The 12,839-nt window shown below is 55.7% G+C and overlaps 1 protein-coding gene across 3 annotated transcripts in view; it reads right to left on the bottom strand.

Annotated features, from left to right (window-relative positions):
- UNC5A (unc-5 netrin receptor A) overlaps positions 1–12,839 on the bottom strand; it is a 99,294-nt gene that overhangs the window by 19,166 nt on the left and 67,289 nt on the right. For 2 of the 3 annotated variants that reach the window (XM_074292206.1, XM_074292204.1), the window contains exons 2-6: positions 12,589–12,810; positions 4,743–4,886; positions 4,083–4,186; positions 2,822–3,002; positions 2,090–2,257 (exon numbers count right to left, since the gene is read on the bottom strand). In XM_074292206.1, coding sequence (XP_074148307.1) covers positions 2,090–2,257; positions 2,822–3,002; positions 4,083–4,186; positions 4,743–4,886; positions 12,589–12,810 — 819 coding nt within the window. The remainder of the gene's footprint in view (positions 1–2,089; positions 2,258–2,821; positions 3,003–4,082; positions 4,187–4,742; positions 4,887–12,588; positions 12,811–12,839) is intronic. The other variant, XM_074292205.1, reaches the window with a different exon arrangement.

Below are 12,839 nucleotides of genomic sequence, written 5' to 3'. Positions count from 1 at the left end.
CTTACACATCATTCTCCTTAGCAAATCTCTGACCCAGACAAACCGCATTTCCTCCTCTTCCTCCTCATTGCCTTCCTCCACACCTTTATTCTTGCTGTTCTTTTCCCTCCAATAACCTTTTATTTCCTCCAAGAGTCGGCCCCCAGGGCCTTTCCTGGTCCCACCCCAGCCCACATGGTGCTCAGTGTGCACAGACTGCACAGCCCTTTCAGGCCGGTTCATTCCTGTCCCAGGTTCCCAGCACTTGGCGCAGTCCCTGGCGCAGGGCGGGCACTGACTGAGCGCTGCTGAGAGCCGAGGAAGGGATTGTGGGAGGCTGAGGACGTCTCCCTCCACTACTACAGTCCCATGATACCTCAGCTGTGGCCTAGAACTCCAGACTAAGCCTCGCCGGAGGGTCAGACCTCTTGTGCAAGCCCCACGGAGCCTGGCCCTGCAGTGCCCCCGTGTGCCAGCCCGAGGGACTCCTCTCGGCCCGGTCCCTCCTTCCCTTCGCCTTCTCCCCGATCTCCTGGTTCCTTGCACACCCCAGCTGGGGGGCCCTCCAGCGGTCTGGAGGCTGAGCTGAGGCCTCCGAGACATACGGGGGATGTGGCATTGGGGCTTCGGGATCAATGGTCCATGCAGAGAAATCAATCCACAAAAGACAGGCCGGGGCCCGGGGGCACAGGGCCCAGAGCCCGGCTCGGTGCTCAAACACTTGTCTACTTATGCAATCAAAGAACACAGAATGTCACAGAATGTCAGACACTGAAGGGGCCTCACAGCCCTGAGTGTCAGCTGGAAAGGGGATGGAACACAGAAGGCCAGGCCTGTAAAGAGTCTCAGAATACAGGAAGAAGAGCCTCTGGGCCCAGGATGTCGCGCTGGGAAGGAGCCTGGAGCACACAGAATGCCGCAGGAGACCCTCACGAGGAGTGAGGAGGTCTACAGAGAGCGATGGTGCAGCCAAGGCCGGAAGCCAAGTTTCTAGCCCTTTCTCCATGACTTCCGAGTGTGACCCCGAAAGGCCCGACCTTCCTCCCGCCACTTCCTCACCTTCCATCTTTTCTGTCTGACTTCTCTGACCCTGGGCCAAGGAAACCTCCAAGGGAGCGTCAAGCCTTGTCGTGGAGGAGGCCCAGAGGCCCGGAGGAGGATTAGAGCCCGAGAGGCAGCAGCCCCGTGGGAGGAAGAGCACGCCTGTCCCCGTGCCCAGCATCGCTCTGGGGGAGAAGCCGCCGCTAACGCTCCCTCAGACCTGGGGCTTCGGAGGGACTCCTTCCTTCGGGGGACGCGGGGAGACAGGGCCGAGGGGGAACGGGGAAAGAAGCGCTAACGTGAGACGCTGTGACGGGGGTTTCCACGGACTCCCGGAACGCCAGGAGGGCCGGCAGCCCCCATCCATCCGAGCCGGCAAACGTGACTCCTGCCGCCACCATGTTTAGCGTCTCCCCCAGGGCTCCTGCTGATGGGGGCTCTCACTCACTAAGGCAGAGTCCGTCCCGGACGCACGAATGGCTGGGGAACCTTCCCTAATACAAGCTGGGCCTAAATCTGTTTCTCAACAGCTCCGCGGTCCGGTTTCTAGCTGAGCCCGGGGCTGGCCCAGCACATGGAGCTCCCTTCTCCAAGATAACTGATAAAAGCCCTATGAAGTACTGTGAGATGTGCAACATACAGGTGTGACTTCACGGTATCATCCCAGACCCTGGGAGTAGGCGCTAGAATTACTCTTCTTTTACACACGAGGAGGCACAGAGCAGGGGCCTGCCCAGGTCGCCCGGCTACTTAGGAGAGCCGAGTCTTGCCGGCCCGAAGGCGGTAATCCCGTGCCCACGTCCCTGCCGCTTCTCTGACCTCACGCGGGATGTCCTCCATCCCCTCACTCTCTGACGTCCTCCTTGGACACTCCCGCTTGTCGGCGTCCCGTGTCTAGCACCGGACTCACTGCTCGCCGGCGGGGACGTGACCAGGAAGGACGGCAGCCCTCCCCCGCGCTAAGATGGCCTCTGGCCCCTGCCTGGCCCGAATGGTGGGACTAGAGCGATGGAGGCGGCGGAGTGACCGATGCAGGGTGGCCATGGTGGTGGAGGCAAGGGGCCAATACCTGGGCACAAGGAGGCACAGGCGGTTTTCTGGCCGCTCTGGCCCTCACAGAAGGAGCCCCCGTTGAGAGGTGCCGGGTTGGTACAGCTCCGGCTGCGTTTCTGCCAGCCTCGCCCACAGGTGGCACTGCAGGCTGACCACTCCGTCCAGGTCGACCACCCACCGTTCACTGGTGTGGGACAGAGAAGGGACCAAGATCAGCGGGGCCCGAGGCTCGGCAAGGAGCACCCCCCCACGGTGGGCTGGGGCGCGAGTGTAAAGGCAATGTCCCTAGCGGGAGCGGCCCCATACAATCCTGGCTGCCCCAGAGCAGAGGAGGAGGAGCTGAGGGAGTGGGTGGGAGTGCCAGCTCCTGCACAGGACCCCCATCTCCCACGCCTGGCAGCCACTGGCAACGACACCACAGCGGGTGCTCCGCCCCCGAGAGCAGCACAGGTCTGGGGGCCTCTCACCCACCTCACCTATCTGCCAAGGAATGGCCAGAGGCTTTCAGCACCCACTGGCCCAGGCTCTCCCTTCCTGTACCCACGCTGCTCAGGAGTGCCCTCCTGCAGACCTCTGCCTGGCCATCCATCTCCTGCAGCACACCAGGCAATGTGCCCCTCTCCCACGGCACCCCCAGCCTCAAGCCCCCCAGGTCACAATGCTCCCTCTCAGGCTGGAGCACCCACAGCTCGCCTCAGAGCACTCACGGCCCAGGCCCCGGAGGGCCCACCGAGGGGGCGGGGCTCACCGTAGACGGTGACGGCAGCCGAGGAGCTGCGGCGACGGGCCACGATGTTCTTGGCCACGCAGGTGTAGTTGGCCGTGTCGGCCAGGCGGGCCTGCCGCACCACCAGGCTGTGTTCCCGGGTCACGTAGACGTTGGGATCCAGGGACGGGTCAACCAAGTCCTCATTTCGGAGCCATTCCACCTGGGAGGGCAGGGAGACGCTAGCAGCTCTGTCCACACAGGCTCTGCCCATCTTCCAGGGGAGGGGATGGCACTGGGCACTGCCCAGAAGCTGTCCTGGGGGGCCCTGCCCACATAAGCCCTGAAGAGGGGCAGAGAAGTACGGGTTCTACCTACGTGGGTCCTGCCCAACATGTCCCTGGAAGGGCCTTCATCTGAGCAGAGAATGGAAAGAAGACTGATACATAGAGAGGAGGCAGGTCGCCAACAAGGGGAACTTCCCAGGGACTGGTGAGCAGCAAATGTGTCCTGGAACTGGCGTCCTGGGGCACTGCCCAAGCCGGGCCTGGGGTGCAGGACGTGGGGTATGTGGGCCAGGATTATGTCCTGCGGGCTCAGGTCTAGGCCCAAGCCACATGGAGCAGGCTGGACTTGGACTCCTGGGCCACCTCAGGGCTCATCCACGTATACCACTCAGTGCACGGTGAGCAAACTGAGATCAAGAGAAGTTAGCTCTTGTGGCTTGCCCGAGTCACAAAATGGTACATAGTCTAGCCACAATGAGGACCTGGGTCCTTTTATTACAAAACACACCACTTCTGTGAGGGCCACAAAGACACTGCCTGTGGGACCATCACATGGGACACTGGAACCCCACAAAAAGCAAACCAGTCAAAGACAGCACCAGTCTGCCGAGGGGGAGGAAGCCCACGGGGAATAGGCCTGAGCTCATGTCCCCATAGCTTGAGACTACGGTGGGCTCCCCTTCTTCTGGCAGACAGGCAGCACGGCAGACCCCTCCCTGGCAGAAAGATTGGGCTGGACTCTCCTCCCAGGCTTTTTTGGATTATAGGCTCAGAGGAGCTAGCAGAAGCCTCAGGGAGCTCCTTGCCCAACCCTGTCATTTTTGTGGGGAAGGAGGCCCAGAGAAAGGAGGCCTTGCTGGCCCAGAGTTCTACCCTGAGCTGACTAAACCCCCTGGTCTCGGAGGGGTCCGGCTGGTGTGTGGGCTGGGGGACAGAGGAATAGGAAGGTGACTCCATGGGCTCCAAAGCACTAGAGAAAGGGGGCTGTGAGCCGGGCCTCCCCAACTGTCTCTTACCTCGGCGGGGGGGATGCCCTCTGGTGGGCGGCAGGGCAGAACAATGCCCTGCTCCAAAGATACTTCCTTGGCCAGAGGCTCCTGTTCAAAGTTCTTGCGCAAATCTGGGAGGAGAAGAGAGAGAGGTGAGGGCTTGTTGGTGTGGCAGAGATCCCGCCAGGGACCAAGGAGAGCTCTTTTCTCCTGGGCACTGAGGCAGAGTCCAGACTGTGATTAGGGGCGTCTGTGGACCCTGATGGGTGGCTGGCCCCCCGGAGTGGTGGTGGGAAGGAGTCCGGGCTTCCAGGGGAGCGGGCAAGGGATTCCACAACCAAGAACAGAGCTTGTTCCAGAGCCTGGAAATGTGGAGCTAGCTGGCGGGCTTTTCTATGACTTCCCTCAGGGCTGCAAAGGCGCTCCAGCCTGACTGTCCAATGGCCTCAGAGCTCAGGCCAGGACCGAGGCCCACAGGGGAGGCCCCAGGCTCCTCCCTGAGCTCCTGTCCCTGGAAGCTCGCTTAACGCTGACTCCCCATCCAGAGAAGTCCGTTCTGGCTCCATCTCCCTGTCCAAGGAAGGGCTCTCCAAGCCTGCCCATATTGACTCAAGGAAGGTCCTGCAAGCCCACTTCCTGCTGGGGACAGGTTCATGGCCTCCCTCCCAGCCATCCCGGGGTGCTCACAGGCAATGCGGACATAGGCTTTCTGGCTCTTGGTGGTGCCTGAAGAACTCCAGGCCACACACTGGCACCAGTACTCCTCCAGACCGAAGACTTTTTCCACCTGCTGCCTGGAGATGTTGATGCGGACCTCCATCACGGGCAGCCCTGGACAGGAGGAAAGGACCATGAGGCTGTGGGATGGGGCTACTGCCACCCAGAGAACTGTGGAGGGCCCCCTCATTTGGAGGGGGGTGCACGGACCTCAGCCTCAGGGGCACCAGCACTTGGGGATGCTGAGGGGGAGCGCAGAAATTCAAATCTGGCCAAGAGGCCTGTGGTGGAGGCTGAGCTGGAGCAGGACTGAGAACACTTCTGAGAAGACCTCAGAACCCGGAAGAGACGTTCAGAGCCAGAAAGGTCTGGGAGAGCAGGGAGTCTGGGGCTATTTTACCATCCAGAAACTGAGGCTCAAAAAGATGGAGCACCAGGGCCTTAAACATGGGCAAGGCCAGGGACAGGGTCAGGGGTGTGGGCCAGGACAGGGTCATGGCCGTGTGCCAGGGCCCGAAACATGAGCACACGCTGGGGACAGGGTCAGGGGAGCGTGCCAGGGCCCGAAACATGGGCACATGCTGGGGACAGGGTCAGGGGAGCGTGCCCCGACATGACTGCTCAGGAGCACCTGGCAGACGCTGTGGGCAGCATGCTATGCAAAGGCAGGAAGGGAAAGGGGGGTGAATGTGAGTGACTTCTTCTGGGGGCTGAGGCCCGAGGCAGGTGTGAGTTCCAGGTTTAATTCTGCTGCAGGATAAGACACTGTAGGAGGAAGACAGGGACCAGGGAGAGGCAGAAGTGAGCCCGGGGTTGGACGCCAAGGCTTTATCTCTGATCTCCTCCTCCTCATGGGGCCCCGAGGACTTACAATGGTCCAGAGGAAGAGGGGATGAACCTTTCCAACCTCCCTTCCCAGTCACCAATCTGTCCCCAGGTCACCGGAGGTTCTGGGTGGGGGAAGTCTTTATGACAAGACCTCAGAGAAGGCTTCCTGGAGGACGCGGTATTGGAACAGGACTTCAAAGGACAAGTGGGAACTGAGGCAGTGCATATCCCTGCCAGCCACTGGTCTGTCCGACCTCCTCCCTGTTCTGCTGAGCGGCTACAATCTGTCCCCTCGGCCACTTCCATGTCCCTCAGCCACCAGTTTCTCCTTCCATCTGTCTGTCCCGCCCCACACCTGTATGTCTGGCCACCAAAAGCAGGGTGCCGAGGAGAGCAAAAACTGTTTGTTTCCAATTTCTCCTCCTCCTGACCCCAATTTCCCTCGGGTCACTGGCTTATCAGAAAGAGAGAGCAAGGCAAGGATGGGAATGTGTTTCTATTGTTAACAGAGAAATTCAATTAGGGCTGCAGTGCAGAGAATCAGGTCTGAGCCCGGAGGAAGGAGCCAAACTTAGCTCAGCCGGTGTAGCTCAGGGTGGTTGGGGGTAGGAGCCCCCCTTTTAATCTCCTAACCTGACCTTCCAGTGCCACCTGTCTTTGTCCCTGCCCCACCAAAGGACTAACGGTTAACACCTCTCCACCTCTGGCCTTGGACCCCATTTTTCACAATTAGCACAGCACAGTAAAAATAAGCCCCGAATAGGAGGTAAGAGACCAGATTTGAGTCCTGGATGCAAGTCACTGGTCCATTTCCTGCTCTGATAATCCCTAGCTGTGTGACCTTGGACAAGTAGATCATTTACCTCTTCGATGCTTCATTATAAATTGAGGCAACTGGATTAGGGCTTCTAAGCTCTGCTATTCCGTGTTCTCAGGTCCCTTCCACTTCTGACGTGCTAGGGGTTGAAGTCTGAAGCCTGCTTGCCTCATCGGTCAAATGGGGACAATCGCACCTGTCTGGCCAGACTAGAGCCCTTCTAAGGTCCTCTCAGGCTGAGATACGGATCCTGCCATCGTGACCCTGGCTAAATTGTTGTTTCTCACTGGAATAAAGAAGAAACTTTTCTACAGATCTATAGAGTCCAGTCTTGCAGCATTTCCTCGGGGCACTGAGAGGCTGCCCAAGGTCACTCCACTAGTAGCCTCAAGAGACCCAAAGGTCACCTCTCTGCTGGCCCTGCCAAACGAAGCTGCTAAGGCGTTAGCTGATAACAAAGGCGTGGACCCTCCCTGAGCCACTTACCATCTTTACAACCTAATTTACTGTTCTTTCTAACTTCATATTTCTGTTTATGCAACATCTTTTGTATGTGTTCCTTTCTGATATTTCCATAACCTCTTAAAAGGGCTTCCCACCTTCACTCCCTATAATCCATCCTTTATACCACTGACAGACTAATCTTCCTCAGATCCAGATTTGATTGCGTCACATTCCTGCTCAAAAGTCTTCAATGACTCCCGATTACTTACTGAATCAAAGTCAAATTCAAGGTCCATCACAACCTGGTACCGCCTCACCTTTCCTGCCTCATCTCTCATCCCTCCCTTATATAAATTCTACAATTCAGTCAAACCAGCTTTATTGGCCAAACTATCCTGGGCTCTCCTTGGCTTTCAATGCTTTTCTTACACCCTTGCTGGTGCCCGGAACTGTTCACCCTCCTCTCTTCCTCACTGCTGTAATTCCTTCTTGTTATTTAAAGTCCAGCTCAAATACTTCTTCTTTGATGTTTCTTCATAAAGACGTCCTCCACCTAAACCTCGCTCTGCTTTGTTCCTTTCTAAAACTCAGCTGTCACTGCATATTCTGTTCTGATGTCTCATGCCTCCACTAGACAGGACCATGCCCTGGGCTTTCGGCTGAACTAAACAGGCGGGGGAACCTCTAGTGATCTTCACCCCACCAGCCCTAACCCCGGCATTAGCGGCGGCCAGACTCCCTTAATCTCCCTTAACCTCCATCTCTTTTCTTGGTGAGCCTGAAAAAAGCAGCACAGACTGGGATGTGCACCATCTCAAGGGGAACAACGCCTCCCATTTCTGCCCTCTTCTTCTCTCACTCTATTCCTTTTCTCCATTCCTTTCTTCTCCCTTCTGTTCCCCTCTTCTCTTTCCTTCCTTTCTCCTTGCTTCTCTTCCACTCTTCTTCCTCTCCCTCTCATTTTCCTCTCCTTTCTCATTTTCCTTTTTTTTCTCTCCTCTCTCCCTCAGCTCTCTTCCCTTCCCCTTCCCTTTTCTCTTTCTCAATTCTTGAGCTCTGGTCTCAATGTGGCCTGATTATCTTTGTTCAGTTCTGTAGCCCCCTTCACCCAGTACAGCATCTATGTATACCCTTAAAAAGATTGGACAAAGAAAGCAATGTGGGTGGTTTGGGGTTGCTCAGACCTGAATTGCCCTGGAATCATTGTGCAGAGCTGGGTTTAGCACGCTTCCCCTCTCCCATGCTTTCTTTTCCCCTTCAAAGCCTGGGTTTTGTCCCTTTAAGTTCCAAAGGCCCACTGCATAAATGAGAGACAATGGGGGACAGTGGCAGCTGCAGCTGCGGAGGACAGGTGTGTGTATGGAAGCAGATGTAACCTTGGCTGGCCCAGGCCCTTTCTGGGGATGTAGCAATTAAGATGTTCTGTGTACGTGTGTGAGGGAAGAGGGTGATAAGGGAAAAGAGGGAGGGGGGAGGGGAAAAGGGAGAATAGAGAGGGAGAAAGGAGAAGGAAGAAAAAAGAGAAGGAGAGGTGAATAAAGAGAATGAAAAGAGGAGAGAGAGGAGGAAACTAAAGGGAAGAAAAGAGAAAGAAATGAACAAAGAAAGAGAGGGAGGAAGGGAAAGAGATAGAGCTAGAAAGGGAGGGAGGAAGGAGGGGAAGGAGTGAGGAAGATAGAAAATAAATGAGAGAGAAAAAAGGGGCAGAAGAAAGATGAAGAGAGATAAGTAGTGAGACAGGAAGAGAAAGAGAGAATGTATGTGTGTGTACGTGGGGGATGATAAGGGAAGAGAGGGAAGAAGAGGAAAAGGGAGAGTAGAGAGGGAGAAAGGAAGAAGGAAAAAGAGGGAGAGGGGAATAAAGAGAAAGAGAGAGAAGGAGAAGGAGAGGGGGAACTAAGGGGAAGACAGAAAGAAATGGAGGAAGAACACAGAGAAAAAAAGAGAGACAGAGACACAGAGGGGGGGGACTAAGGGGAAGACAGAAAGAAATGGAGGAAGAACACAGAGAAAAAAAGAGACAGAGACACAGAGGGGGGGGACTAAGGGGAAGACAGAAATGGAAGAACAAAGAGACAGAGAGAGAAAGAGACAGGAACTAATGGGAAGAGGAAGAAATGGAGGAAGAAGAGAGAGAGAGGGAGGGAGAGAGGGAAAGGAGAGTAAAGGAAAGAGACAAGAGAGGGAAGAAGGAAGAAGAGAGGGAGAAAGAAAATAAATGAGAGAAGAAAGGAGGAGAAAGATGAAGAGAGATGTGTAGTGAGACAGAGAGAGAGGCGGGGAGAAGCAAAGGGGAAGGAGGGAGGGAGGGGAGGGTCCACAGCACAGGCCTATGTGATCAGTACAAGTAGGTTTGTGTTTGTTGACTGAGCCCCTAGGATGACCTCAGTGGCTCTCTTTTCACCCTCTCATAAATCTGGTTCTAATAACCAATCGGTTTGTTTAACAAACAATAAATTACCACTTTTCAAGGCTGTGCTTAAATGCGTAGGTCAGCAAATTTGGGTCTTTTATGGAGTCAGAGTTTCTGCTCTAATGTGTATCACATTTATCTCTTTTTCGGGGCCTGAAGACTTGATAAAGCCATTGCACCCCCTGCTCCTCTCCCAGCCCTGAGGTAGGAGGAGAGGGGTGAGAGCACAAGGAGCTTCTTCCCACCTGCTGGCTGCCGGGGGCTCCCAAGCAAACATCCCACCTCCCCAAACTGTGCTCCGGCCCCTCTGGGGTGTAGGGCTGCGGAGAGGCAGGAGAGCGACGGTGTCCTCCTGTCCTGCCGTTACTCCCGGGGCCTTCCTGGGCAGAGCTAGCTCTCCCTTCTGGACTCCAACTTTGCCATCTGTAAGATGGGGGCAAGCCCTACGCTGGCTGCCTCACCAGGCCGCTGCAAGGAGCCATCGTGTAAACATGGTGCGCTACAGCAAGAGTAATTATATTATTATAATTAAATACATAACAAGAACATAAATACATATTATTATTAATAATAAGCCAGGGCCGCTCTGTGTCTCCGGCTCCCCGCCCCCTAAATTAAGTTCTGGCTGGCTTTGAGAGGACAGAACAAGATCTAATAATGAGAGCCACTAGGGCCTGTAGAGGTCACTGGGCCCCACCCACACTCTCAGCACCTCAGCCAGAACGCGTGAGAGGGTCCAGAGAGAGAGAAATAAAAGAGAGGCAGAGAGAAGTGAGGGAGAGAAGAAAGACCAAGGGAGGGAAAGAAATGGAGAGCAGAGAGACCAAAAGGGGGAGGGGGATACAGACAGAGACCTAGACAGACACCTAAATACAATCAGACACAGACAGACACAGACACCTAGATAGACAGACATCCAGACGCACAGACAGACAGAGAGGGTGAGTATGCGGGCTGTTTCCAAGACTTCAGTACAGGGTCTCGGGGCCTACAACTCCCTGGGATGACACTTCACGCCTCGCAGGGTCCCAGCAGGGAAGGCCCCATGATACAGCGCAGGCCCCCTTGTGGGGGGGTCCCAGCATTTTGGGGCTGACCGAGGGTACAGGATGCTGACCACAAGAGATGGCGGGGAGCAGAGAGCACCCAGCACTGACCCAGCCTATTTGGGCGAGGGAGCTCAGGACGTGGGATTGAGGCTGGGCAGGAAAAGATGACCTTGCTCAGCCCCCCATTTTACAGGAGACTGAAGGTGGGGCTGGAGAGAGGGAGTGACTCAAGTCACCCCCCGAGGTGAGGTAGCTGACAGTCTCCAACAAGGACCAGAGGAATTAGGGGCTGCTCCGGCACATTCTCTTCCAGAAAGGGGGAGCAGAGGGCAGGTTTGGAGTTGGGGTGCCTGGGCCCGTTTTCTGCTGTCAGTGTGCTGGTGACGGGCACAGGTAAGTGACGCGAGGGGTCCTGTGAGAGGCCCTCTCTGCAATTCGTGATGGCCGAGATTTAAACTTGGAATGGAACTCAGAGACATGGAAGCCCCCCCTCTCATTTTACACATGAGGGAACTCAGGCTTTTGCCCAAGGTCACCGGGCACCCAGGACCTTTGATGCTAGAGTCAATGTCCCTTTGTTCTCAATGGGTTCTGGTCCCACTGCAGGTCTAGCTCCGCACGGGGCTGGCCATGTGTGAGGTTACTTCCAGCTTTGGGTCTGCGATCCTTTTTTTTTCCTTTTTGCAACGCAAATGGGGTTAAATGACTTGCCCAGAATGGCACAGCTAGCAAGTGTTCTCTGCACTAGCTGCCCCTCCTTGTCCCTCCTTCCATGTTCCTGAGCCCTTTGCCCCGGCCCACGGGCTACCTGGCTCGTGATGGGGCGATATATAAGAGGCTGCCTCTGCTGGGACTGGGCAGCAGAAAGGAACATGACCCCTGAATCCCAGGTCTAACTGAGCCTCCTCCCCAGGATGCCTCGCATCATTGTTCCCGTATCCTTGGGACCCCTCCTCCTGCCCTCCCCAAAGGTCTGAGCCCCTGGCCTCCCCATGTCCTCTCTCTGACTCTTCGTGTCAAAGGAGAAAGGGCCAGGAGTAGCTTACCTACGAAAAGTCTGATAGAGGAGATGCTGGCGTTTGTCTGAGGAATACCCCCTCCCCGCTTCTCTCCCTCCAAAACCAACTGCTGTTTGAAAGGAGGGAAGCCATGGGCAGCTAGACTGAGATGGGGAGGGCAGAGCCTGTGGACAGCTGCACGGGGAACCAAAACAGCTTGTCCGAATAGAAGCCCATGCTTATTTTTATTACTAATAATAGATATTCTGTCTTTGTATCTCTAGCACCTAGATAATGGCTGGCGCATTGGTTGTTGCGCAGTCATTTCAGTCGTGTCCACTCTTTGTGACCCTATTGGGGGTTTTCTTGGCAAAGATATCAGAGCGGTTTGCCATGTCTTTCTCATTTTACAGATAAGGAAACGGAGGCAAACGGGGTTAAGTGGCTTGTCCAAGGTCACACAGCTAACAGATGTCTGAGGCCAGATTCGAATTCAGGTCTTCCCAACTGTATCTACAGTCTGGCACGCAGCTGGTACTTAATAAGTGCTCTCTCATGCATGGCTGGGGATGGTCGCCAGCCCCCTGATTTTGGCTTGTCCTAACCCTCAAATCTACTTGTCTTACAAAGCGCTTTGGGTGCCCCTCTCTAACACACTCGTCCGAAATCATGTGGAATGGCAGTTATCTGCGTAGTTCTCTTATCCCCTGGGACTGTAAGCTCCAAGCCGCAGGGTGACAAACGGGCTCTTGTCTAGTTATTATTCCCCCCCAGGATCAGAGGGCTTGGCAAACGGGGCCCACTTAGGGAGGGGCTGCTGAAGCTGCCCAGGCTCACAGCCCCAGGGACGGGGGGAAGCTGTGCTTAGTCCCTGGCGTAAGGTCGAAGGACCTTCAGGCGAATTCTGGCTCTGTCGTCTCTGTGAGATGAGGGAAGTGAACCTGGTGCCCCGAGATAGTCCAGGGTAGAGGGGCAGAGAGGAAAAAGCACAGATCGGAAGCCAAGGAGATCTCAGTCAATTCTTGGCTCTATGACTGATTTCCTGTGTGATCTGTGACAAGTCAAGTTCCCTGTCTGGGTCTCAGTTTCCTCGCCTGCCTGGGCCCCAGAATCCCATCCTGCTCCGAACACACAACAGAGACTAATGGGCCTGCTTCCTCAGCCCTTCCCGTCCCTTCCCCCCATCCCTGCCCCTTCCCCTTATCTCTGCCTCTCCCACCCCCCATCTTGGGCCTGTCCCCTTCCCCAACCCCCGAGCCAGCCTCACCACTGCCCTTCTCGGTGCTGTGCTCGGTTATGTGGTCTCCCTGGTGCACCCACTCCCCATTACACTTGAAGTAGATCTGGGTGGCAGGGCTGGCCTTGCATGTGAGTGTCACCGGCTTGTTCTTGACAATGTAGACATCCTCAGGCTCCACCAGGAAATGGGGTAACAGGTCAGGGTTTCCTCCAGGCACTGGGTTGGCCACAGTGGCACTCTGCTGGGCACCTAGGATGGCAAAGGGAAGGGATGAGAGG

The sequence above is a fragment of the Sminthopsis crassicaudata genome, chromosome 2 (assembly GCF_048593235.1).
Source record: "Sminthopsis crassicaudata isolate SCR6 chromosome 2, ASM4859323v1, whole genome shotgun sequence".
In the NCBI taxonomy this organism is placed as follows: Eukaryota; Metazoa; Chordata; class Mammalia; order Dasyuromorphia; family Dasyuridae; genus Sminthopsis; species Sminthopsis crassicaudata.
This window is presented reverse-complemented; position numbering and strand designations above follow the sequence as displayed.